Source organism: Cupressus sempervirens, chromosome 8, assembly GCF_028749045.1.
Source record: "Cupressus sempervirens isolate cs-2001-9-10 chromosome 8, ASM2874904v1, whole genome shotgun sequence".
Lineage (NCBI taxonomy): Eukaryota > Viridiplantae > Streptophyta > Pinopsida > Cupressales > Cupressaceae > Cupressus > Cupressus sempervirens.
In genome coordinates, this window is record NC_143125.1 from 823,928,077 (window position 1) to 823,955,903 (window position 27,827).

A 27,827-nucleotide genomic window follows, 5' to 3' on the forward strand; every position below is an offset into this window, starting at 1 on the left:
GAGCATTGGACCTCGAAAGTGAGCAGAAGACAAAGAAGAAGAAGACTAGCTCATCTGATTTTGATGACGACGAGCCTACCGGAGAAGATAGTAGCAACGATGAAGGCAACAGCAAGAAGGTCCGCGCCTTACAGAAGGACATGATCCACATGATGGAGTTTAAAAATATGCAGAAGGAGCCAAAAGGCAGTGAACTGTGGTGCACGGAGTGTAAGACCGACAGGCATACTAAAGGATCGTGTCCAAAAAACCAATTTTGTGACATTTGTCAGATCATGGGCCATTCGACAAAAGAGTGCCCCTTTAACATGAAGACAAGAGGATTTCCGTAGGTGTTTCTTACACAGGAGGCTTCCTCGTTGGGCAGTAGCGGAAATACGAATAGTGCAGGTGCTACATCCGGAGGATATAGGAATAATAGCAGAGGGCAAAATAACAACAATACAAATAATAACAATAATAATGGGAGCCGACGTCGAACTCAGTATGATGCAAACGGACGGCCGATCGTTCAATGCCAAGCATGTAATTTGTGGGGTCATTTTGCGCGGGATTGTACAACGGCAAACACACCGAAATTATTATGCAGATGGTGCGAACCCAGCGATCACGAAGATTCCAAGTGTCCAAAGTTTGGAGCAAATTTGATCACTGTCGGCACGGATGTAGAGGAGGTTCTGGCAATTACACAGAGGCAAGTGAAAGAAAAGAGAAAATTGGGGGAAGCGCAGGCCAAAATTGCAAAGGCATCGTCGGCAGGGACATCTCAGTTGAAGGACATCACCGACACCTTGGCAAGGAACTTCGCAGAACAAAACATTGTACGACAGATCTTACAAACGGAGGTACCGGTCAAGATAAGTGACCTTCTTATCACAATGCCCCAGTTACGGACGGCCATTCTAAATCATGCACCATTTCCGAAAGAAACGGAGGACACAGGAAGGGATAGTAGTGCAACGGCGGCAATAGACCCAATGCTTTTGGCTCTCACGACGGGAAGGCATCCGGCGGTCATCGAGATGGGGATTTTGGGAAATGTTTTGACAGAGACAATTTTTGACGGAGGGTCTAGTGTGAATGTCTTACCGGAGGATACCTGGAAGAAGTTGGGGAAGCCGACGCTGTGGCCACCTACATTCCAGTTGCTCACGGCGGACCAGCACGGGATCAAATCGTTAGGAACCTTGAGGGCGCAACCGGTAACCATTGGTACGCAACCATTTTTATTGGATTTCGTAGTCATTCCATTGAAAAGAAAACGATATGATGCTATTCTGGGACGGGATTGGTTGGTGCAAGCAAAAGTAAAACATGATTGGAAACGAAATACCCTATCAATGGAGGGCGGAGGCAAAAGATTTACAATTGACCTGCACACACAAATGGTTGGCGAGGAGGCAACATCGTCAGATTCAGAAAGTGACGACGAAAGTGATGATGAAGGAAAGAAGAGAATGGAACCAGACGAAGAAGGAATATTGAGACTAGACGGAGGATCGAAGAACGACGACCTAGACTCGATGAATGGCCTTTACCATTGGCAAATAGAAGACTACGAACTCTTTCCGAGTTGTAATATGCTAAGGGTCGACAAAAGTGAGAAAAAGGAGGAAAATGAGTGTCCGGAGGAATACAGAGAAGCAGATGACACAAAGGAGGTTACGGCTGAAGAAGGGAAGGACATACAATACAAACCCAAAAAAAAGAAAGTTCCCACCATTCAGTACACAGTGAACGGACCGCACAGGAGGAAAAGAATGCATCGCACCATAAAATTACTTGAAGGTTACCGACAGCAAGGAAAGAAGCTAGATGTACGATGATCACAGGCACAGTGGGCGACGGAGGTAACACAGAATAGACATACGGCGTGGCATGACAAACTCAGTAGGTTTCTGCCGGGGCAGTTGGTACTCAAGTACGACGGTCGGGATGAAATCAAACAAGAAAGGTTTAAGGCAAGATGGGTTGGACCATATCAGACCCGAGAGGTCGGCGACAATCGGGTGATAAAATTGGAGACGTTGGACGAGCAAGAGGTGCCTTCGGTAGTCAACGGATTTAAATTGCAAATATATGGTGCCAGGAAGACTCTGTCGCTGTCACAGAATGGCCAGCTGACTCCGTCGTCGTTGCAGAATGGCGACGCCTGGAGCAAAATTGAGGTGTTGTCTTTTTATTTTATTTTTTGTCAACAAAATTAAAAAAAAAAAAAAAAGCTATCCGGAGGTCTGCAGGAGGTGTTCCGCGGGCACCTTTCCGGAGGTGCTCTGCGGGCACCTGTCCGGAGGTTGACGGGAGGTGTCCCACGGGCAACTGTCCGGAGGTCCTCTTCCCGCTGGGTACTCACGCACCTTGCGAAGACCTCTTTCCAATCTGCGGATGGGTGAATGTTCACAGTTTCAGTTGTTGTAAGCTTCCGTGGGAGAAAAAGAAAGATTAAGCCAGAGGTATTGTCGGTGTTCCGCACAGAACATGGCCGAGGAAAACAAAAGCGATGGAAGGAGGAACTTGTAGAGAGTCGGAACAACAATAGACAAACAGAAGCAAGAGGGGTTGCTTAAAAAAAAAAATTTAAAAAAAAAAAACGACGACAGAATCAAATTGTTCAGAATGAGTTACAGATGATGCCAAAGGGAAGGGGAAGCATCAGTGGCTGCTAGAAAGAGTGTAGAATCGGCAGAAAATGGCAGAAATGGTGTGTTCCGTGTAGTTTTGTGTGGGTTTCGAAGTGCTAATTTGGTCTTGGCAGGGAGCGCACCCGGGGGGCTGCCCCTCGACCTCGCCAGGGGCGTTGCCCCCTGGACCCCCAGTCGTTGCGGATATCAGTCGTGGGAGTCTGACCAATTGAGAAGAGTTGAAGTTGCTGCAGGCATGGACTTTCTGTGTACCAGAGGCATTGGGAGTAGGTGTTGGCCGGGAGGCTGTCTTGGTGGATGCGTAGAGAGCTCGGGAGGAGCTAATCATCCAGTTGAAGGCAGTGTAGCGACACTTGGCTCAAGGTACCGAGGAATTGAAAATAGAGAAAGTAGCACAGGTGGCTATCAAGGTCAGCTTCATTGAGGAGGCAGAGTGTTGTGTTAGCGGAGACTACAGGCACGGGACGAAGAGACAGTGATGTGTCAGAAGCAAATTTATCTTGTTGTAATTAGTCCGTTAATGTATTTTGTTTGTTAATTTGTCTCAGATATTTTGTTAGTTGTCAGGAGACGACTTTTCTTTTTGGGGGGGATGGTGTCAGCCGACTGGATGGTCCCGACGGTGTTTTTGTAGCCGACGGAATGACTGTCATCGGTGTTTTGTATTTTGTAGCCAACGGGTAAATAGTTTGTAGCGGACATAATGTTTGTGGCCGATGGACTCCTCCGGAAAGGTTCGGCGGATAGTATTTATATCCCGTCTGGGATCATTGTAAATCATGAAGGATCTTCTATTACTCATCTTATGAAGCATAATGTATGTTTGGCATATGTGAATATAATTCTGCTGTTCGTGTTCATGTTCCATTGTTTGTATGTGTTGAATTCTTTACCAGTATGGTAAACAAACTTTGCAAGGAAAGTCCATAGAAGGCAGCAAAAGAGGCATTTTTCAAATGCCAACACCAAAAACGTGCCCTAGAAAAGCTCAAGAACCCAACGTTTTTGATAAACACATGCACATGGGACGTTTTTGTAAAAAACTTGATTCTCCAAGGCATGCAACAAAATCGTTTTGGCTTCCAAAAGCCAAAACGTGAGCCACAATGCAATGAGAACCACCAAAAATGCCAAATCAATTCTTCCTCTTGCCAAAACGTGATCCAAAATGATGGATTTTTTATGATTTTCTCAAAAATGTGGCCTTGAATGAAGTTGAAAATAACATGTTTTAGCAAGAAAAATCCACATTCATTATTTGAAAACCCATGGATTGGCAAAATCAACTCTATTGGAGAAGATTTCAAGAAAAAGTGAAAACCATGAAGGAAATCAATCAAAATCTTCAAAAACAGGTTCTTGAGAGTTCTTTGCATGTGTTTTCTCCAAAAACGGGTTTTAGAAGAGCATGAGCATGAGCTTTTTATGCAAAACGCACCTTTTTATGACCAATGCATATTCTAAAAACATGCTAAGATGCAAAACACACCTTTTGGGGGTCATAGCATGTTTTAAACACACCTTTTAGTGGTCATTGCATATTTTAAAACATGCCTTTAGTTTTAAAACTCACCTTTTGGAGGTGAATGCATGTTTTAAGTGAAAACTCAACTTTTTGGTGCAATAGCATTTTTAAGTTATAAAGCTCACCTTTTTTATGGCATTGCACATTCCAAGTGAGTTTACATGCAATGGCATAAAAAAGGTCCATCTTTGAGTGACTTTTGATGGATTTTACATGTAAAGGCATGGAAAAGGTCCACTTTTGATGACTTTAAATGATTTAGTTAGCACATGTCAATTTAAATTCATTAAAATATTACTTAAATGGGACATAAATTACATTTACATATCATATTATCAATATAACACGTAAATATCATTTAAAAAGTAATATTTACTAGAGCATTTGATTTAAATGCTAAAAATTAAATTGAACTATATAGTTAATAGTCACTTAAGTGGAAAATCAAAAAGTAAACTCAACTTAAAAATATAGCATAAAGTGCACTATAGTTACTTTAAGTGAAAATTTAATTGATAAAGTAACTTTAAAACATAACATAAAGTGAATTTATGTTATATATTTCAAAAAGTAAATGTCAAATTAGAAATATAACATGATATTTGTTATCTATTTGACCTACTAGCTCAAATAGAAAGAGCTTTATTGCTGGAAATTACTGATTATCTAAGTATATGTATTCAAAGCATAACATTATGCGGACACTTGATCATTTATTGTTATAAATTTGCATTTTATGATGAAAAAATAGAACAATATCATGAAGTGAAACAAGTGCCATAATTTTTTTTGAAAATGTAATTTTATTCATCAAATGTCCATAATGTTTCACACAAGCCGTGAAACTAACCAGCTAAAGAAAAATAAACCGTAGCTGACTTAGAATATAAGTACAAATGTGGAAAAGAAAAGTAAGAAGTCATGGGTGCTAGCCATTGCCTAGAATGACTGGTCGTGTTGTTTCTTGTCCATGCACTTGTTCTCGCTGTCCCTCTTTCCATGCTCCTGCTCCAGATCCTGTAATTGCAAAAAAAATTGAGTTAGATCAAAACGATCTAAGCAAATGCCAATAAACTCAGCATCCTACCATGCATATGTATCTACATCCAAAATCCTAAGGCATGATTTATCTTTCTAACTAGTTGTGTCATGTGCAGGAAAAGACCAATGTCACGTGAATGTAATATGTGGCTCCCGCAAGGGTTCGAGCCTGACGTATCATTGATCGATGGGTTTATAGCAATTTTCAAAAAGAAAAGCATAATATTAAAGGGACATGTATTCACCATGCATGAAACCTTTTATTATCACATTACAAATTACAAGGGAAAAGATAAATCATCTGATTGTTTAAGGGACAAATTATTATTTGATTTGAAACCTTAGAAAAGAAAGTAAATTGCTATAGGATACTAGACAGGCACTAAATCAGCAAGAATTGGATGGAAGTATTAGTTTGCTATAAAAGGAAGCAAATCAACAGCAGCAATGAATAAAGCAAAAGATTGTGCAGCATAATCTTAATAAAACATTTCAATACCAGATCAGGAAAATACCATCAGTCATTCACTCATAACGCTTCCAGCAAATACATAAAGAGAAGGGAGAAAGTTTCCAGTAAATGAATGCATAAGAGTTGCCAAAATGTTGTTTTGCAACTTCTCTCTTTATGAGGTTTGTACTTCAATACAAAGTGCAAAGTGATATGGCATATAAGACATCTATGAGGCCACGTAAAAAAGACTGCAATGAAGACCTAAAGACAACATGCAATATATCAGCTATAAAGAAAATTTTGTTATTATAATTCAAAACACAAAAGTTGACAGAAGTGTTCTGTGAACAACATTGGGAAATCCTTTGAAATTCTACTCAAGCCATTACTTTAGTTCAAGGCCATTAAATTAGATGATGTGGCAACACTGGTGTATACAAGTGGAACGACTGGGACTCCAAAAGGTGTTTTATTACATACAAGAATTTTTTGTATCAGATTATGCATCAAAGGATAGAATGCATGTTTCTTTTTTGGGATAACAACGTTTGTAGAAGCTGAAATACCGTGAAGTTCTCATAGCACCAGATTTCCCAAAGCAAAAAAGAGCAAGTAAATTCATGACATAGCTAAGGGTCTAAAATACAACACAGGATCTGTTAATGTCATAACCATAATTTGGAGAGTCACAGGAAAGATTTTAGGAAAGTGAATATTCAAGCAGCCTTCTAAATATAACCAATAAACAGAGATTTGAGCTCTTAACTTTAACTCAGAGTTTTGAAAGATAGAGATTCTCAATATTGCGAGACCCATTTTGGGGCTTTGAAAATAAATTCAATGAGTGAACAGGGTTGTGAAAATTGGCCCTCAAGGACAATGGCAAAACTACTGCAGCAGTCATGGATATCACAGCAAGTGTGGCTTACAGCAGACCTTCAAATACAAACCACAGAATACCCTCAACAACTAGATCTGCCGAAATACCAATGAGTGTGCAAAGGGAAAAACGGCAACAGCAGCAGAATAAATAAACTTTTGTGACAATTTAAAACTCAACTATGGCAAGCTGTATACTTACAGAAAATTGTGCCAGGAGAGAGAAATGGCGACTTTAACATCAGATGTTTCCAACCAGTCAGCACAAGCAAAGAAGCTGAGTGCAAAACAAGAAAAATGGCAGCTGAAACACCAGCACAAAATCCAAAGGAGGAAGAACAAAAAATGACAGTAGCCATCAGAAAATCTGTCATGAAAACCCCTTTATGAATGGAGTCAGTCGTAGCAGTTTTCTTTTAACCCTAGCAGCAGCAACAGTAATGAAATAAACAGAGCAAAAAAAACTCTCATCATGCCCCAAACATCAAGATAATACCAAAGATGCAGTATAGAACAAAAAAATGGCGGCCATAACTCACGGCTTCAAACCCTATGCTTTTCATTCCCCTCAAGCTCTCCAAGAACAATATGCAAAATGAATGATTTTAGGATTATCAAATGAAAATATAATGCCCTCAATCAAATTGTATAAACACTGAAGTCCGATGCCTTTTTGTGGAATTTCTTTTTCATTTCCTTTCTTATTTATGCCTTGGGGGGAAGGGAATTTTAGGGAAGTTAGAGGTTAGGGATTGTTTTTAAATACATTCATTTGCAAATATCACATTGTAAAATAAAATATTAAATGATATGTTATAAATCATTTAATTTTTTGTTTATTTTTAAAATTGCAAATAAGAGTAGTTTGAATATTGTTGATGAATAAATCAAATGTAGCATGTGTCGTAATAATTGGTCATAGGATAAAAGGTTGAGTCATTATGTTTTGACCAAGTGTTTGAATCAGTTGAAGCCATATGCAGGGAATATAGGAATTTGTTAAGTCGATTTTGACTTGGCTTTGGCTGTTGGAGGGGTCTTTATGACATTTTTGAGTATTTTATGGACAGTTTTGAGTGTCATAGGAATGTTTATGACTTAGTGGAGTTTTCCCAAGGATAGGACTTTATTTTGGAAGTTTCTATGCCCTCTTCTTTATTCTTTTTTCTGGAATTTGACCCAAGAGGTTATGGAGTGTATTTTTTTAGAGTTTTTACTCATTATTGTACTTAGTTCTGATTAGTGATTGGGAGAGACTTAGTGATTTTGTTATCCTTGGTCTTTTTGACATTAGTTTTCTGTAAATCATTTTCGTTAGAAGATTGAATATATTTTGCAGGTCTGATCTTGTTTACAGAGTTCTCTATCCTACTTGTTATTACAGTTCAGTATGTTACGTGATTGATAAGCCAAATTTAAAGTGTTGTTAGAACGTTTTATTTATGGCCTCTATCTCGCATCTCTTCATCTTTCTGCAAGTGACTCGCTTGTGCAAGTTGTTAGCTGTGTCGTACGGATGTTTAAATGCCAATCAGTGAAAGTTACTTTTCCTAGTTAGTATTTATCCCATTCTGACCAGTTACCGAAATATTTATGCATTGAGGTCCATAATAAGTTGTGATGTTCTTTTCTCTTTGTATTTTGAGATTAAGTATCATTCATAACTGTTTGTCTTCGTTAAGGTTGACATCTCTCTAGTTTTAGTGCAGTTTCAAGTTTTAAGTTTCTCACGTTACTCACAGTTATTAGTATCTCAGTTAAGTTTTCTCTCTCCCTTTTCCTGGAATGTTCAGTAGTTTAAGTGTGAGCAAGTTAGGAGTCGGACTTATCTAGAGATTCACTCCATTTTTTAGGTCACCCATAGCTTAGGAGTGATTCTATTGTTATCCTGAAAAGTCAAGTTATTGTTAAAATTGCAAGGGTACAATTTCAGTTGATAACAATTTTTTTAATTTGTACTATTGCATCAAAAGGGTCTACTTTTTGGGCACTAAAATGGTCATATATTTTGACTGACAACTCTAATTAAGCTCTAGGTTAGATCAAATCGTAGGGGAAACTGAAAGCCATGACTTGAGCAAACCAACAAACACACTCAAAAGAAAAGAAAAGGACAATGAAAGCCTCAAAAATCAAGCACAGGCTCAACAAACAGAAAAACGAAAAAGACTTGACGAAAGCCTTCAGTAAAAGAATTTGATATGCGAATTGGAGTTGATGGATTAATCAATCAATCAACATTAAGCAATTGAATAACAAATTCAATTTAGAGAGATGTAAAACTAGATTGAAAAAGTTTCGTACTGTTACTAGCATATTTTGGTGACAAAATGCAAGACAGCAATACTCATGGAACTTGTGCATTGACTTGAATGAGATAAAAAGCACATGCAGTAGGTGAAAATGGAACTTAGGAAGATGGAATGCACAAGGGTAAGGACAAGATTTACGTGAATGCTTCAAGGATATAAGCTAGATGAATGAAGTAATGTGCAAATGATGACTTTGGTATTTAAAGAGTGACCACCTACCAAATTCGGATTCTCCAAACGTAATTACATGTAAGGTGATTTACATGTAATCATGATTTGATGTAAACATGTAAGTAGGTTTGGAGGATGGAATTATATGTAAGTGGGTATGTAGTTACATGTAAATGTGGATAGAGAATGAGATTACATGTAAATGAAATGAATATATTTGCGTAGATTGGAAAAATGATGCAATGTGCTTTGGCATGTATTGGAGGAATACGAAATGGTGTGATGCACTTGCATGAAAAGGTGAAAGGTGGAATGATGAAGAATGATTTTAGATTCTTGGGAAAGGACCTTAAGCTTTCCGAAAAATAAAATAGAAATCAACAATAAACAAAACCGAGCACAAAACAAAAATATACCTTTGATTTTTGACTCAAATATGGCAAATATCAAGTTGCTTTCCTATGCAAATTCAAAATTGGAATTTGGGGAAATTCCAAGTACTTGAAAATGAAGGTTTTCATCTTATTTAAAGAGGATTTGCAAAATACATGGCATATATTTGGACAAATGTAAGAGGATGAACCAAAATATGCAAGAAAATAGCAAAGAATAGAAAACTTCAACTTACTTGGTGATCAAAGAGCCAAATATGGAAGATTAATAGGTTTGAAAGAATGTTTCTCCTCCAAATTCAAATCTTCAAACAACTCCTTGACTTTTTCCTCACTTGCAAATGATGAACTCGAATGAGCAATGAATGAGGCATTTTTGGATGGGGATGCCAAAAACTTGATCTTCAATCCCTCAATATGTCAACACTGATAAAAGTCATGCATTTGGGACGTTTTTGATTAAAAAATGTAGACTCTAAATGCAAGAACATGAAACGTTTCTTGCAAGAAAATGCATAAACATGTCCTCCAATAGCAATAGTATTGATCACAACTCCAAAACACATCCAATTAAAGCCAAAATGTGAACTAAAACTACCAAAATTTGGGTTTTTTTTATCAGAACATGGTCTTAATAGGCAATAAAATGTGACATTTTTGCAAGGGAAAGCAATGCCTAAAGCATGAAAAGGTATGGAAATGTCAAAATGCCCCTTTGTATAGATTTCATGCCATGGAATGGGCAAATCTGGATATTCTTGGGAAAAATGTGGTCTTCAAGGACAAGAACATGGATATTTTTGCTCTTGAAAAAAATCGTTGTTTCAAAGTGCAATAACATGTGATGGAATGCAAAATCACATTCTCTAGGGGGCTTTACATGTTTTAAATTGCATCTATTTGGGTCTTTTTTGCAAATCACACTCTCTAGACCCTTTCACATGTATTAAAATATGTAATATGTATTATGCATCGAGCAATTTTACCCTTGGAAACAAAATTGCACTCTCCCTATGCATTTACATGTGACACTTAACATGTATAAGACCATGTTCATGCAAATCACATTCTTAGAGGTCTATTACATGTTTCAAAAATATGTTTTAAAGTGTCTTTCTAGTCCAAATCCAACTCTTGGAGGCTCTTTACATGTAACCATGTAAAAGGGTTTGAAAGTTGCATTTGCACAACTTAAGTGATCAATTAAGCACATGTTTAATTGATTTTTGAGGAAATATCACTTAATTGGACCAAAAATAACATGTACACTATAATTAATATATCATGTGTAAATAATATTTCAAAAAACAATATTTAACTTGTATGTTTTAAATAAAACATTTAAGTAACCAATTCTGAAGAGCACTCGATTATACTTGAGAGGGGGGGGGGGGGTGAATTTGTATGATATCAAATTTGTCAATTTAAAACTTTTATCCAAACAATTAACTTCAAATGTTGAAATGAACAATTATGCACATGAACACAATAACACAACAATTTATGTGGAAACCCAATGTGGGAGAAAACCACGAAAATAAATATTTTCTTTTATAAACTATTCTTTTTACAATAATTTGTAGGCTCCAACCTATATGTTTATGAGCACCGACTCACTTGAAGCTCCAACTCCCACACTTCCCACTATTGTCTTCGTGATACGATCCATTGCACTCAAACTATTTGTCCACCTTGGTAATGTTGCTTACTCAACTGATGATGGATGTTCTATTGGCAAAACTTATTTTCTTCAAACTGAATTTTATATCTGCTATAGACTCGAATCTGAAAATTTCTTCCACATATCTTTGTTTTAGAAATAACAATATTTCTTTCTTTTATTACTGAGATATAACTTCTTTTATGCTTCTAACTCCGCATACTTTTTCTTATAACTCTGATTTTATATATATATATATCAGATGAATATTATAATATCTATAATCTGCACTTTACTCAACTCATATACACTTCATTCTCACTTCTATTCACACTATTATTCTACCAGTGTATGTGGGTCCGTATTGACCGTAAGTGTCACTACCAGAGAGATCTTTATTTGGCTGCTTGCTACTTTCCGCCGGCCTCCTCTCACTATGCTATTCATGCTACCGATGACGGGGATCCTTATATTGATCTATGCGAGACCATTTCTCAGTTCGCTATTCTAGGGGACATTATTATTCTCGGGGACTTCAATGCGAGAACCAAAATGCTCTAGACTCCTCTCTATGATCACAGTTCAGACTCCATATGTTCCACTGAGATTGATCCTGCCTTTTTAGGGTTTCAGAGGTGTTCCGAGGATGTGCATGGGCCATTATCTGGATATGGCAGACATTTATTGTGGCTTTGTGAGTCCTCTAGCTTGGTGATCTTGAACGGCCTCTCCTGCTTTCCAGGTTCTGAGATTTTTACTTGCTGGCCTCATGGTGGTGGCGCTAGTGTCGTTGATTACGCCATGACTTGTCCTTCCTTCATTCCGAGCATCTGCAGTTTCACCATTTTGCGCCTTCCTCTAGCTGATCATGCTCTCCTCTGTACTCATATTAGCCTCTCCCCTCTCTCGTCGCCTCATCATTCTTCTTATATCACTGCTCGTTCACCCATTCGCTTCCATTTTCTCGATGGTGATGGTGAGCTCTATTCTGCTCATCTCTCGAGGCTCCTCAACCCTTCATGCTTTTCGGACTCGTGCGAGGTCGCCTCCATGTTTGAATTGCTTGCGTCTGCTATCCTCAAGTCTGCCACCCTCTCCATTCCTCATCGTCCCCCATTGCTCCTTCGTAGCAAGCGGCATAATAACTGTCCCATGAACTAGTGGTTCGATTTTGACTGCAAATCTTTTCATTGTCTTTTGAGATCTGCTTTTGAGGTTCACTCCACCGAATTTGCTACTATCCGCTCGTCTTATCTTCGTTTGCTTCGGAATAAGAAGCGTAACTTTGTTGCTTCTAAGTGCAAATCTCTTTGCTCCACGCTGATTCGCAATCCCCAACTCTTTTGCCGCACTCTTTTCCCCCATACCCCTCCGCCCTCCACCCTCAACTTTCGCTCCCTCACCTCGCACACCATGGCTCTTTACAACATTCCTGGGCAACCTTCCATTCACCCATCTCTACCTCCTTTCACCTGCCTTTTCACCCCTTCCCACATTTATGAGGCTATTAGATCCATGAAGTATTGTCGTGCTGCTGATGAGGAGGGTTTCTAGGCTGAGCTTTTCAAGTTTGGTGCCTCAATTCTGGGCCCCTATCTCTCTATTCTTTTTAATAGAGTGATTCATACTGGGTTTCCAACCTCCTGGTCTAGGCATTTGATTTTTCCCATTCACAAGACCGGCCCTGTCTCTGATTCGGGGAACTACAAAACCATCATGATTGGGCATACATTTGCCAATTGTATGCGACAGCTCTTAATGCTATTCTTTTTGTGGAGCTCGACAGGATTGGTAGTAGGGCTAGAGGGCAGGCTGGTTTTCGGTTAGATTATCAAACTATGGATCATATTTTCATATTACGGGCTATTATTGAGGAAGCTAGACACAGATCAGAGAAGGTTTATTGTTGCTTTATTGACTTTCGCAAAGTTTTCAATTCTGTCTCTAGGGTGGCTCTGTTTGAGAGACTTAAGGAGATTGGTATTTTTGAGATGCTTCGTATTGCTATTATGAGATTGTATAAGATTGTAGTTGGCAGATTTCGGACTTTGGAGGGCTTCTCGGATCCAATCCATAGCACTATTGGGGTTAAGTAGGGTTTCCCTCTCTCTCCTACTTTGTTTGGGTTGTATATTGATGAGCTTGAGGACTTTCTCTTGAAGTCTTCGCTCCCGGGAGACAGTTGTTATCTTCATCAGGTCCTGATTTCTATCCTTCTTTTTGCGGATGATGTGATTCTCCTTGCTTCTTCTCGGACAGATTGCAAAGACTTCTTGATGGTTTGGCTTTATTTTGCGATCAGAGACAGCTTGTGGTTAACTTGGGTAAGACTCAGATCATGGTCTTTAACTGTTTAAAGACCTCTCATCTTCACTTCATGTTTCAGGGTCAGGAGATTGAGATCACTTCATCCTACACTTACTTGGGGGTCATGTTTTCTGGTCCGCGTTTCAGTATGAGACCGGCTATTCAGCTTAGAGTTAATAAGGGAATGGGTTCTCTTGCTTTGCTTGAGAAATAGTGTTTCAGACATCACTTTTAGGATACCTCGTCTAAGTTATCCCTCTTAGACATTTTGGTGCGACCGACTATCCTTTACGGTTCTATGGTTTGGGGCCCCTCTCTTCTTAGCTCAGACTAGGCCTCAGTTGAGCGGATTCAGTCTTTGTTCTTGAAGCGCATCATCGGATGTCAAAGGTTCATTCCTCACAGTATCATTTTTGCTGAGTTTGGTGTTCATCCTTTCAAACTCGTGGCCATTTTTGATTTGGTTTGGTTCCTTCATCGTCTTCGTGGGTTTGTTGATACTGTTGGGGATAGGAACCATTACTCCTACTTGGCTTACTGCTCTTCTGTCTCCATTGCGGAAGCTAAGACTGGTTCTCATGCGCGTTGTTGGTATGCGTAGGTTTCTTCTATGTTGAGTTCGATCGGGATTGACATGGCTCATCTCCCTCCTTTTCAGTTCTCTTTGGATGCACCTGCTCATCTTCTCCCTTCTCTTCAGGAGTTAAATGAGCATGTCCGTCTTGATATATATAGACTTTACATTACTACTACTTGGGTTAACCCTCCTGGCGGGCTACGTCCACGTATGTCTTTTTATGCAGAGCACTTTTTTGTGATTTCTGATGGGATCATTGCCCGTCCTAGCTATCTCTCACAATGGTGGTCTCATGCTTTGCGGATCTCTTTAGGTTCTTTCAGAGTTGGCTCCCACCGTCTTCGAGCTCAGACAGATCATCATATTGATTGTGGGGAGCGGATTTGTATGCTTTGTACTTTAGGGGAGGTGGAGAATGAGGCTCATTTCCTTTTTCGTTGCCCCATCTACTATGAGATCAGAGGGAGATTCTTTTGCTTATTTAGGGAATGTTTTTCTCTCCATGACTTTTTTAGCTACTATGATCAAAGATGTCTTGCTCTTTATATTCGTGAGGCCGCCACACTCCGTGATAGCATGATCCAGACACTGCTTCCCCACCGGCACTCATCTACTCAGCTCATTATTGCCTTCTTTACACCATTATCTCCTTTGCGTGGTGTGAAAAGGTCTTCCAACTCTCTTCGGGATATTGGGCCTTCCAGATGTGTCAGATCCTGTTCCGACTACTTGCATTAGCGGCGTTCATCTGGGAGTGGATAGAGACAGGGCAGTGCCTCTTCACATCGGCATTTGTTTCATTCTGTGACAGATTTCTTTTCGCCCAAGAAAGACTCCTAGCGCTTTCTTGGTCTCTGTTCTTTATGGTTATTTCTTTAGCTGTTTTTGTTTTGTTCGGACATCTTTGTATGCTCCTGCTGGGGTTTGCTTCACTGTTGTAATCTTTTCAGTCCCATAGATCTCTTTTGGTCTTTTGTTGGACATTAATATTATTATCTTATCTTATCTTATCTACTCTAAGTCCCTACTTATTCATTCACCGCACATACCCTTTTTTTGTCTTCTACGCTGCTTTCCTATACTTAGCAAATAAAACAATTTTTATTTCTATCATGTCCGATGGAGAATGTGACTTTTTAAATAAAAGAGTCATCTCTTTTCAAAACTCAATCACACATTTTCATTTCATTAATCATATATTCTGATCAAATCTTATCTTAATGTTAACAAATATTATGTCTTTTGACTCTCTTCAATCTGCCGGCTATCGTACCCTTTCATATATACTTAATCAATATTTAGTCTCCAGATCTATTTTCTTATTCTCTATTCATTAAATCTTTACATTGCGGTTCATGGTTGACATGTTTGGTCTGGATAAAACTGCTTCCAATTCCTTCTTATCAAGTTTGATAGAATTCATCGCTATGTACACTTATTTTCTTTCATACACCTTTATCTATTATGTGCAACCAAGACTCCCACGTTAAATACTACCGCCCAAGTTCATAATTATTATATGCGGTGATTTTGATTGGTAAATGTCTTTTGTCTTTTTATATGTGATGGCTCATATTGTCGTTTCCTTTGAATCGATCTGCATGCATTATACTTTGTGACGCAAGAATTACTAGCTGACTCACAATGACTCTATTACCATATCACTGATGGTTTTCATATTAGATATTCTCTCGACACTTTTTACGCCTATACAAAATAACGCTGACTCTAAATTCCTTTAGGGTCCGTTTGGTTCGTGGAATTTTAAAAACTTGGATTTCTACAAACCTTGGTTTAGCCAAATCAAGGTTTTGTATATCTTCATTCCAATTTTTGGGATTTTACTGAAACTGTTTGTTTCACTCGGAAGATGCGTGCAAAGACACATTTTTATGTGTAAGCTTGGAGTTGAAGGCAAATTTCAAAAAGTATTCCAATCTATTGTTTTTACACTCCTTAAAAAACAAAACTAGGTTTTGATTTTCAATTCCTACTTTTAGTAGGAAGTTGGAAAACCTGGTTTTGAGGCAAAATTTGAAGTCCCATATGCTAATTCCATTTTGAAAATTTCGAAACAAACGCACAAATTTTCAAATCCGAGTTTTGAAAAAGCCAATTCCTGTCATCTTCCTGGAACCAAATGGACCCTTAATAACATTGATATGCTTATGGAGCATTTTCTAATGGATTGTCATTTTATGTATCAAACATATATACGTATGGCTTTGTCATCTGATCTCATCCGCACAATATTTCCATCGCTTCTTTTATCTGCATATATATTTCAGACCTTTGTGAACATTAAGTCCATCAATGTCTTCTATGGACTGTCGCCTGATGTCCATACATAGTTTTCTGAAACACATCACTGCATATTATTATGTTATATCTTCACTATGACCGTTGCGTTTTAATACCCTTTTGTTTTCTTCCAAACTCTCGGTGGCTCCTGTACAATGAGTCTCATCATAATTCATCATCCTTTATAAAATGTTCATTGGCTGCTTCAATTTATGTGCAACTCTATTACAAACAACGTAAGAGCTTTTAATAGTTTTCTAATATATGCATACATATCGCTGAGTAATGGAGTTTACCAGGAAATGATTAGTGTCAACCCTTTGAATGAATGATGTTTTGTAACAAATATCTGCGCCTTGTCTTCTAACATAGATCATTTTATCACAAGCCTTATTATTTTCATAACGTCTTTTCAACAGGTGGAGGATTTTCTCGTGATTCCCCAATGTTCACTGCTGTGTAACTCATTCCTCTGTTATGAATCTCAATGCATGACATGCTTGCTGGATAGTGCTAAGGATGCTGTTGGAAATATCACTGAAGTATACTAATGTGCTCTCATAATTCCTTATCACTGTTCATCTCACATCTGTGTCATTATATCCTTCAAAAGCACTAAAAGACGTTGGTGGATGACTTACATAGTCTGCTTTCTTTCAATGTAAGAGAAGGTTTAGTCAATGTTCATCATAGACTTATTCTCCTTTTTAGATACTTGTTTATCATACTCCATGCTTTGGGATAGCACATGTAGATTTGTCATCTTCCTATTTTCTTCTATTGAAACCAATGATATGCCTTTCTTAGAAACAGGTGGCTTCACAAGATTAGGTTTGGCATCTTCATTTTTTTATTCTCACAATATCTTGTGTTCAAGTGATGGGGTATTAACAACTCTGCTCATTCTATCTTTTCACTGGAATCATATCTTTGTTCAATTATTATTAATAATTCCATAGATTCTGCCTCTGATGTATATACTCTCTTTATTAGTCTGACATCTATAAACATATGTCTATCAGTTCTAACAATCTGAATGTATATTCTTTAATTACCACTGAGATTATTCACTCACATACTCCACTTAATCTTATTGTTTTTCTTTAATAATACTTTTATCGTCATATACCTTTGACATTGATAACAACTTCCATCAATCTTACGCATGCGTTTGACATCAATGACAATACTTCCATCAAACTCAACATTAAAATATAACATAAAGTGCTTTATAGTCGCTTAAGTGATAAAATAACTTAAAACATAACATAAAGTGAATTTATATTATATTTTCAAAAAGTGAATATCAACATGATATATTAAATTATACAATTGCATGTGGAGAGTCCACATTTGGGCACTAAAATGGTCATATCTTTTGACTGCCAAGCCCGATTAAAAGTCCTAAGATATACTAAATCGAAGGAAAAACTGAAAGCAAGGGTTTGAACAAAACCAAAAGACCAAAAACAAACAAACACACACTCAAAGATGAGAAAAAGGACATTGAAGGCTTCATAAATCAAACAAAGGCTTGAGAAAAAGAAAAACGAAAAAGACTTGATGAAAACTTTCAGTAAAAGAAATCATTATACCAATTGGGATCGATTGATTGATCAATGTTATCCAATTATATAATGAACTAAAGTCAGAGAAATGCGAAACTAAGTTGAAAATGTTTCGTACTAGTTATCTACATTTTGTGGTGACAAAATGCAGGACAACAAGGCACATGACACAAAAATGAAAGGAGACTGAAGAAGACATGCAGGACAACAAAGCACATGACACAAAAATGACAATTGGGAATGTTTTTGTGGGAATAACAAAAATTAGGACAGATCATGGAGGCTGCAAGTTGAGAGGAAAAGAATGTCTGTAGTTAATTAACTTAAGACCTCAATTTTTTGGTATTTACATCTGAATTCAAAGTGGTGCAAAGCTCTGATCAGTACAAGTTTATTTTTTATCTATGGTACTTTCATAATTTTTTATCTTTAGGAATCGAACAGTATCATTGTAGGAAACTTGACTATTAATCTAATTTCACCACAGTGGTTTAGAACTCTTAACTTCTAGAAAGTGCCTTGTGGATTATTTAGAAAAGAATTTGACACTCTTTATCAAATCAAAGCATTCCTTCCAGGCCAATTCACAAAGAAGCAGCATACCAATTTTACAACAGGAAGATCCCAGTTATCAAGGGCCTCCATCATTTGCAGTTCAGTTGGTACAGCACACAATTGAGGAGTGTCTTGGAACTGTACAGAAAGCTATTCATGAAGATGTGCAGAATGTTCATCTAGAATTGCTACGTCAATTTCACATACAGCAGGTGCCTAATGTTAAATTATATTGGTTTTATTGCAAGTCTGTGAATTGAACTCATGTTGTTTACCCAGCTGGCTGTATAACAGAAGAAATGCATTGCCTTGCATGCCAAAAAAATTGTTTCTTGCATTGCAGACAGAAATGTCCACTTTGATGCAGTCAGTGCTGTCAAAGCAAGCAGACCTAATGAAGGAACTAGAGGCTCTCAGAAGAGAGAACCAGCAGTTGCGCCAGCTTCTTTGAGCAAGATATGTGTACTAAGGAATGCCTTTCAAGAGCTAATGAAACTTGAGGAAGACTTATTTTAACTATTGAGTTGCTATGCCACGGAACCAAACAAGACATGGCAGTATTCCTATCGTACAGACCATTCAGCTGTAAGCTCATGTCATCAGCTGTCTTACAATGTTGCTTGTCAAGGGCTCTTCTGTCCTTTCTGGAAAAAGTGTTGGTGCATTATGGATGAATTAGTTTCCGGAGCTTGTTGAGTGTATATACGGACAAGTTGCATGGTTACCTGTTTAGCTGCAATGAGAATAGAATATCAAATGATTTAGATTCCTTGAATGTAAGTGTCTTTCAATGGCTGTAATTTCTAGTTTTATTTTGTATGTTGTTTGAGACTGCTTTGTTCATTCAGTTGTAGAGAACATGATGTTTTGTTTCAACTGAAAGTCTGATCTCATTAGTTGCACATGCCTGACTGAATTTGTAGCCACTAATGTCTTTATACCATATGAATGTCTGTTGAAGTCTTCCATGCTTATACCAGATTGTGTCTTCTTAAGAGTACATTTATAAAATACAGTATAACCTCAATTCTCAGTATATTTGCACCATTTTTGTTCTCTTGTACATTTTTTAATACTGGCTACAGAAGACCACTTTAAAACTTGACTTTGAAATCATTGGGACAGTTTTAAAAAATTATCACACTTCAGTCCTTAACGTCGTTTACCAGGCATGTTGAGCCAGTATGTTCATTGCTAGCATCAGAAAATAACCATAAAACTTGATTTTTAAATTACTGAGACAGATTTGTAAAGAGTCGCCGTGTTTTAGTTAAGGCAGGTAGCTAGGTAAGTATTAGAAAAAATAGAACAACAGACTTAAAACAATGAAAGAAGGAACTTCCAGCTTATTTTATTGAATAATAGATCAAGATTATACAATAGCTTGACCCATCAACATTCCTAAATGACTGCTAATTAGATTGACAACAAACTACTTCATGATTGACAACACATAAACTTGACAGCTAAATGAAACTTATGGACACCTAACTCAAACACATCTACAACTATAAAATTGATTCAAGCTAAAACTCTTTGACTCACACCTAAACTGAAGTGAACTTGTGTTGCCAGCAACTCAAACAGGGTTTGCCATATGAGCAACAATCATTTATTTACTACTATTGAAACATTAACTCCAACACCCCCACATAATGTGACAACTAAAGAAAACATTATGTAGAAATTATACTTTGAAAATAGCTCATAGAGGAGTAAGACTTCCTCAAGTTGCTCCCAATTGCTGGTATAGTCATGCAGCTATCATCCAGCTTCAAAACACCATTGGACAAACCATCTCCACATGAAATGCCTCATAACCCTCGTAAAAGTATGATGTCAAGCTTCCAGATTTTCAGATCTCTTTGAACTATTGGATACCAATCCACACATGTGTCTCATAACCCTCGTAAAAGTATAGTTTCTCCAATCCTATAGCACCTCAGACTATTTGAGCATCCATCTAGCCTCTACCACATCTTTTCCTATTTTTCAAAGCATTGATCTTTTCAAAATCAAACAAATTCTTCAATGAAATCATAATCATATGGTGGTTCTTCTCCTGGCCCCATCTTCTTAACAAGTTCTTCTCTAACAGATAGAACTTAATAGGAAGATAGCTCTGATACCATATTAGGAAAATTAGAACAGCAGATTTCAAACAATGAAAGAAGGAACTTCCAGCTTGTTTTATTGAATAATAGATCAAGTTTATACAATAGCTTGACCCATCAACATTCCTAAATGATTGCTAATTAGATTGACAACAAACTACTTCATGATTGACAACACATAAACTTGATAGCTAAGTGAAACTTATGGACACCTAACTCAAGCACATCTACAACTATAAATTGATTCAAACTAAAACTCTTTGACTCACACCTAAATTGAACTGAACTTGTGTTGCCAGCAACTCAAGCAAGGTTTGCCACATGAGCAACAATCATTTATTTACTATTGTTGGAACATTAACTCCAACAATAAGATGAAATAGTATATTTCTTTTATATATCATGATTGTTATATATATGAGTTCTACTAACTATTAATTTTTCTGACTTGTGTGTTTTTTTTTATTGAGACCTTGGACAAATTGGGATTGACATAATAAAGCCTGATCCTTAATTTTGAAATGTTGTACCTGAAATGTAAATTTTGTTTAAAGATATTCGAGTAACCAAAAGTGGTCAAAGGGACTGAAAGGTACTAAAACCAGCAAGAATCATCTCCAGAGTTGACACTTCTAGAAGAAAAGGGAAAAAACTCAACAAAGAATGTACAAATATAATATAGATAAATCACTATGACAAATGTCCAACTGAACTTTATAAACTTAGAGCATTCTAATCATTTTTACCTATCTGTGAGAAGCTATGAACTTTCCTTGGACTACTACACTTTTCTAGACTTTAATATCATGTTCCAACTTCCATTGCCTCATGGGACTTCTACAAGGTTCACGACTCCTTTTCTTACTTCCATTTTCCATCTTTCTATCTCATTGTGGAATATGGAACAACATTTAAACCTCCCTTCCTCTCTCACAATCTCTTATCTCTCCGTCTTTGTAGAATTTTGAAGTGGACGCAAAACATTTTCTCCCCCTTCATTTCATCCATTTTCCTTTCTGATTCTACATTTTTTTCTCAAACCTTCTCTAGCTCCTTGCAAAATTCTTACCCACCTTTGACATCAAACCTTGGGTTCCTTTTTCCTTGATTAGCATTTATATTTTTCTCTTTCAAAGGCTTTCACTACATGTAGGGATCTCCACTAAACATATATTCATCATATCCACTTCCATATCCTTTTCATGCAATTCTCTATGTATCTTCATATGCCTGATTCCTTTTGGCTAATTATGTTAGACATTTGAACTTCCATTGTTAAGTCCACTTTCAAGGTGTAGTTTTCATCATCATTCAAGATCCCTTCTACCCTTCTCTAACCTTCTTACCTAGATCATTTTTTTGCAATTTCTCATGCTTGCCCCATTTGCTAATTTGAACCTACAATTGCTCCAAAATGATTTTCCAACATGTTGGTAAACAAATTTGTCACTGGGAATGTTTTCTTCAAAATGACCTTGATTGTCGTATGAGCAGTGACAACAGTGCCAATAGTTGGAGAGACCGAATTTGATCACAATCAAATTACAACCTTCCTTTGAATTTGAGAGGGACAACTCCCTCATATGGGTTATTGCATATATGATCTCTGATAGAAATATTGGTACAAATAATTACAGTCTTACCTTTCTTAATGCTGATGTACAAACCTTCAGATTCAATCTTCAATGGCCAACGCTGACAATGTGTACTTTGAAACTGCAGGTTAAAGAACAATCTTAGGATTTCAAATATGTTAGTACTTGATATTGGATTGTCTCCAAGTTCAGTGAGCATATGTATCATATAGAAGAGACGTGCCCCCATAGGGGCATGACTCTACATGTGGCCAAAGGTCACGTAGATTCATGACCCTACGTGGTCATGATTCATACCGTAAGCTTTGATTAGTTAAGAATAACAAGCTAGATACTTATTGGGTGTTATGCACAATAATACAACAAGCCCGATACTTATCAGGTGTGATACAAACATTGTATATATCCAAAATGCATAGTGATTATAATTAGACTTCATTATCAGATACTTGCATGAAGTTAAGACATAGCAAGATCAATGATAACAACTCGATCCCTAATAGGTATAACAACAAGTGTCATTAGCCAACTCGATATGAATTAGAGGTAATCATAAAACTCATATACTTATATATATATGCACAGGTACGTATAATCTGATGATTACTTTGACAAATGCTAAACTTCAACAATATGATGGGGTATTTGAAATTTGTGAGTACTTTTCACCTAAATGTATAGAAATCAAACAAAACATTACTTAAAAAACTATTAATTTAAACCACAACAATAGACATATGAATTCAAGTCAAGATTGACAAATGATAATGATCGCAAAGGGATTTAAACACACATGAAGTTGGACTATGTAGTAATCAAGTAAGGATTACAAATATCAACATAGGAGGAGAGTGACTCTCTTATCACATTCAAGCCAAGGTACCAGGGGGTGGTTATGCTTCATCATTTACATACTTTAATTGAATAAGAAATTTAGGAATTACATAAATAAACAAAGACATTACCAACTTAACACACAATAAATCAATAATGATAATTGAAAAATACATTTAGACATGAATAAATGCATTCTTTATTGTCTCTTTTAAAATATTGAAGTTCAAAGACTAGTGTACATGTCAAGCCAAAAAAAATCTCTAAATATTTCTCTATAGTTTCTCCTTGGCAAAAAGTTTTTACATTTGTAAGTCTTGTCTTTGTAGGCTCTCTTTGACAACCAACTTGTAACCACTTTATGTAACTACTTAGGATAATCACCTAAGGTAACTATTTGTCATGATCCCTCATTGATGCATAATATAAATAAAACCCTAAACATACTAATCTATTGATGTAATAATAAATACATGAAGCATTTATTTAATTCATAATTAATTAACTAATTCCATTTCATTATTCTCTAATAATAATCTATGTGTTTTTTATTAGATAAACAGGTTTTACAGGGACCCTGAAACCCAAGAGTTAGAACATTAACAAGGCTGAAAATAAGCGTGAAAAGCTCAGCCAAAAGAGTTCAAGTTCAAAGGCTGACAATAAGCACAAGGCCCAGCTGAAAAACAAAGAACATAGAAAAGACTAGGAATAGAAACTACATGAATTGACAAAGGCAAAAGCCCTGACAAAAAGCCAAACATAGGCACAGAAGGAACAAAAGAACAGGTAGTGGATTAGTCCTTGTTCTTTCTCTCCAGCTCTTGCATGACCTGAGCAGCCTCATAGGCCATTTGGTTCTCCTTAGCCTCCTGCTGGTATGCCCTTTGATCCTCCTAGTCCTGACCATTGTTGGTGTTGTCCTTTGTAGAGTCAACCACTAGTTTGGCTTTTTCCCTGTCTTTATCTTCCTCATCCTCTTGCATAACTCTATCTTTGATCCAGCCAGTTAAAGATATGATGTTGTTGTTAATGGAGCTCAGCAGCGAAAACATCTAGTTCGAGAGATTGTGGTTGTAGTTCTCGAGGTTGTTAATCCTTCTCTTTGCCAGACAAAGCCTCTCACTGTGTCTGTTTTTATTATCAGAACCCGTTCCATTCCTGTTTTCCTCCATATGACCCACCTGCTCCTTGACCTCCTCCAGCTCATGGAAAAGCCACTTGATTGATCTGTAGTTATCAATCATGTTATTGCAGACATTGTTCAAGAGGTTCATCCTAGTTTTCTTGGCTTTATTTGAAATAGCCTTAATGTTCGAGTCTATGAGTTCTTCAAGTTGCGGCCCTTCTTGGTTTTCTACGAGGACTTGCGGATTCATGGCCTCTCTAAAAATGCCCATTTTCGAGGTCCTAACATTAAAGTTTTTCCAATCTTTCCTCCTATCTTTGACCTGCACCTCCCCTCCCTCGGTCTCAGAATCCATTTTTTGCTCCTCGGGTTGGGCATGAAGATGGATAGGAGAGAGAGGCAGCACAAACATAGCCGGTTCTTGCTGCATTCTCTCATCCTCCAGACCCTCCCTCTTACGTTTCTTCCCTCCCTGGTCTTCCTTATTTTTCTCATGCATCTCCTTTTCCTCCTCATCTGTCTCCACATCCTCCTCATCATCGCTGTCATCCTTCTCATCCTTCACAAGTTGCTTCTACCTATGATCCCCGGGGCTTTTTCTACTAGGGGTTTTAGAAGAAGGTGAATTCTTGTCCTAATGGGTGACTTTTTTACCAGTGGATGAAAACCCCCCATCCTCAGAGCTTAAGCTCTAAATATCATCTGAGTCAGAAGAGAAGCTAGAACTTCCAGAGGCCACAAACTCAGCTCGAGGGGGGCTATTGCTTATTGTTTGAGCCTTAAAGTGCTCATAAATAAGCAACAAGAGCCCCTCATGTAGAGTGGGGTTAACAGTGGGCTTCTTTTTTAAGCTTTCCACCGCCTTTCTCATGGAAGTTAACATGTAAAAAGGAAAAAAAAATTTACAGCTGTGCTGAAAATGATTCAAAATAAGAAAGTGGTGGGTACGAGCCCGATCAAACCTAGGGTCAAGAGTGATGTACTTGATTACAACTCTCAAAACATACCTCCATAGTTTTTTCATGGTATCAGGAACATAGTACGTGTCAATTTTCTTCAGGGCTTTCAATTCCTTCGCATCCTTCACAAAATCCCGCACAAGATTAGTCGAGAGCTTCTTGTCCTTGAAGAACTTAAAACCCTCAATCGAGATTTCAGAAACGGTCGAAATCACCTCCTCAGTAATCATGAAAGAAACCCTGTTCATCTTAACTCTGTCATCCTTCCATGATCCAACTATGCTGTTGGTCACCTCCTGATCAAATCCATGGAGTTTCATAATGTATTTGGTTATCCCGCCCTGATCTAGCTTCTCCCAAACTTTTTCTTTGCTTCTCCATTTCTCTATTTCACCCACCGGCTCCTTTCTACACCTTTCGCCTACCATATCTTCACTCTGTACACCCTCAATTCTCATATGCACCTCGCACTATAACTGATAGGGACCTCTGTGAATGAGCAGAATGTAGAAAGAAATAACCTTTATGTTGCTCCTATTGTAAATGCAAAAAATGACCTACAAAGCATGTCGAATAGACTGTAATAAATTACAACAATTGCGATTTCCTATGCTACCTTTTTGGGAAGTACCCTTTCCCCTTAATCCATTCATAATCATAATTACATATTGATCTTCTTCGTTCTTCCTTGGATCTTGTCCAATTTAATCATGCTTTTGACATTCGCCAGCAAACTATTTCCGGGATGCCATGTCATTTTTTGGCTTGCGTCGACCCCTATATTAGCAAACCTGTCAACTACTGGGTTAGCTTCCCAGAATATATGTGTGACGTGGACTCTATTAAATTTGGCAAGAGCCTCACGTGTCTCATCAATAAGATTTGTAATTGACCATGATGGCTGAGAGTTGCCTTTAATACATTTTATAATGTTGTTTGAATTCCCTTCAAGCCAAAGGTTAGTAACTCCAATTTCAAAAGCTAGTTTGACAAAGTTACGCGTAGCATTCGCTTCCACAAAGTGGTTGGTTTGAAATCCCAACAAGAGGGAAAAAGCCGCAATACCATTGCCATTTTCATTCCTTATTATGCCTCCACTTCCCGAGGAGCCAAGATTTTCCTTGGAAGCTCCGTCGAAGTTGGCTTTATGCCATCCTTCCAGGGGGAGAAGCCATTTAGCTTCCTATCTTTTCATCTTTCTGTCTTTTGCCTTCTCCTTTTTTCTGCCTCCTAATTCTATATCTCCCCCTTTCCTCACTAGATAGTTTTCCTTAATGTTAACAAATATCTTCTTCCCTATCACTATAGACGACTCCTCTTTATCTTTGAAGATTCTGTTGTTCCTCTCCTTCCATATGCTCGAACAGAAATGAGGGAGGATCCAAGAGCTTAATTCCTGAAGATCAGACCTTTTGAACATGCATCTCCATTGACAGAAGAAATCCAAAAGGTTGGAAGGCACACACCAGCTAAAGCCAAAGTCCTAGGTGAGGAAAACCCGAACCTCCCTAGAGAAGGAGCAATGAATGAACAAATGATTGACGGTCTTCGTCTGATCTTTACATAAAACACATCTGCTGGGCATAATATGACCTCTTTTAATGAGCTTATCCTGGGTGTGGATTTTGTCCTGTAGAGCCAGCCAATAGAACATATTAATTTTTGGAATGAGGCCAGGGAGCCAAGCCCTCGACCAAGGAGGAATCTCTTTTAATCTCCAGAGGGCCGAATACCCAGAGGCAGCAGTATATAGCCCATTGGCGTTATCTCCCCAGACCAATTCATCCCTATTGATATTTAGGGCCATAGAGTTTAGCATTATCATAATTTGATTAAGATCTTCTGAGATGACAGAAAGGTCAATCCATCCCTGGTCATTCTTGTAGTTACTTACTTTATGCTCAAAAAGGTTGATGCAGTCATTCATCCAGACCTCATAGATGGGGTTGTTCATAAGAGGGCCTTGAATAAGCCAGCTATCGAACCAAAATTGGATATCCTCCCCATTTCCCAATTTCCAAGAGACTCTAGAATTTGCCATGTCCTTGGCTTTTAAAAAACCATTCCAAACAGCGGATCCTCTTGGGATATTCTCACTAAAGAGGGTAAAGTGTTTAGAGGGCCTCTTTGTGTACTTCTTTACCAAAATATCTCTCCATTCCCCTATGCTGCTGAAGATACGCCATATTTGCTTAGCCAAAAGAGCCTTGTTGAGGTGAGTTAGCTTCCTAATGCCCAAACCTCCATTTTTCTTTGGGAGGCAAACTTTTTCCCAAGCAACTAGGGGATACCTTTTATTCCTTTCAGCCCCCATCCATAAGAAGTCTCTATGAATTTTTTCCATCCTCTCAGCAAATTTCACAAGGATCACAAAACGGCTCAAAGCATAAACAGGCAAATTCTGAAGGGTGGATTTTACCAGTTGGCATTTTCCAGCTTGGCTTAGAGAGGCCCCTTTCCAACCAACCAGCTTCTTATTGAATTTGTACATAATGCCATTCCAGAAAGAATCAAGAGGATTTGTGCCCAAAGGGAGCCCAAGATAGGTAGAGGGAAGCTTCCCCACACTACATCCCAAAATTCTAGAAATTTTCTTTTGTCTATCCTCAGGAGTGTTGATAAAGAATACAGAGCTCTTATCCCAATTAATGAGTTGTCCCGACCCTCTAGAGTAGATATCCAAAATGTCCTTCATAGCCTTTGCCTCCTTAACAGAAGCCTCCCCTCCCATTATAGTATCATCAACAAATTGGTGATGTGAAAAGGGGGCACTTTTAGAAGAAGGTTTAATACCTATGATTCTCCCTTCTTA

The 27,827-nt window shown here is 37.8% G+C and overlaps 1 protein-coding gene across 2 annotated transcripts in view; it reads left to right on the forward strand.

The window, feature by feature from the left end:
- LOC149544935 (protein NEDD1-like) overlaps positions 1-19,420 on the forward strand; it is a 214,264-nt gene extending 194,844 nt beyond the window's left edge. The window contains exons 9-10 of one of the 2 annotated variants that reach the window (XM_089795478.1): positions 18,396-18,596; positions 18,728-19,420. In XM_089795478.1, coding sequence (XP_089651604.1) covers positions 18,396-18,596; positions 18,728-18,835 — 309 coding nt within the window. In that variant the 3' untranslated portion in view covers positions 18,836-19,420. The remainder of the gene's footprint in view (positions 1-18,395; positions 18,597-18,727) is intronic. The other variant, XM_089795479.1, reaches the window with a different exon arrangement.
- Positions 19,421-27,827: the final 8,407 nt, after the last annotated feature.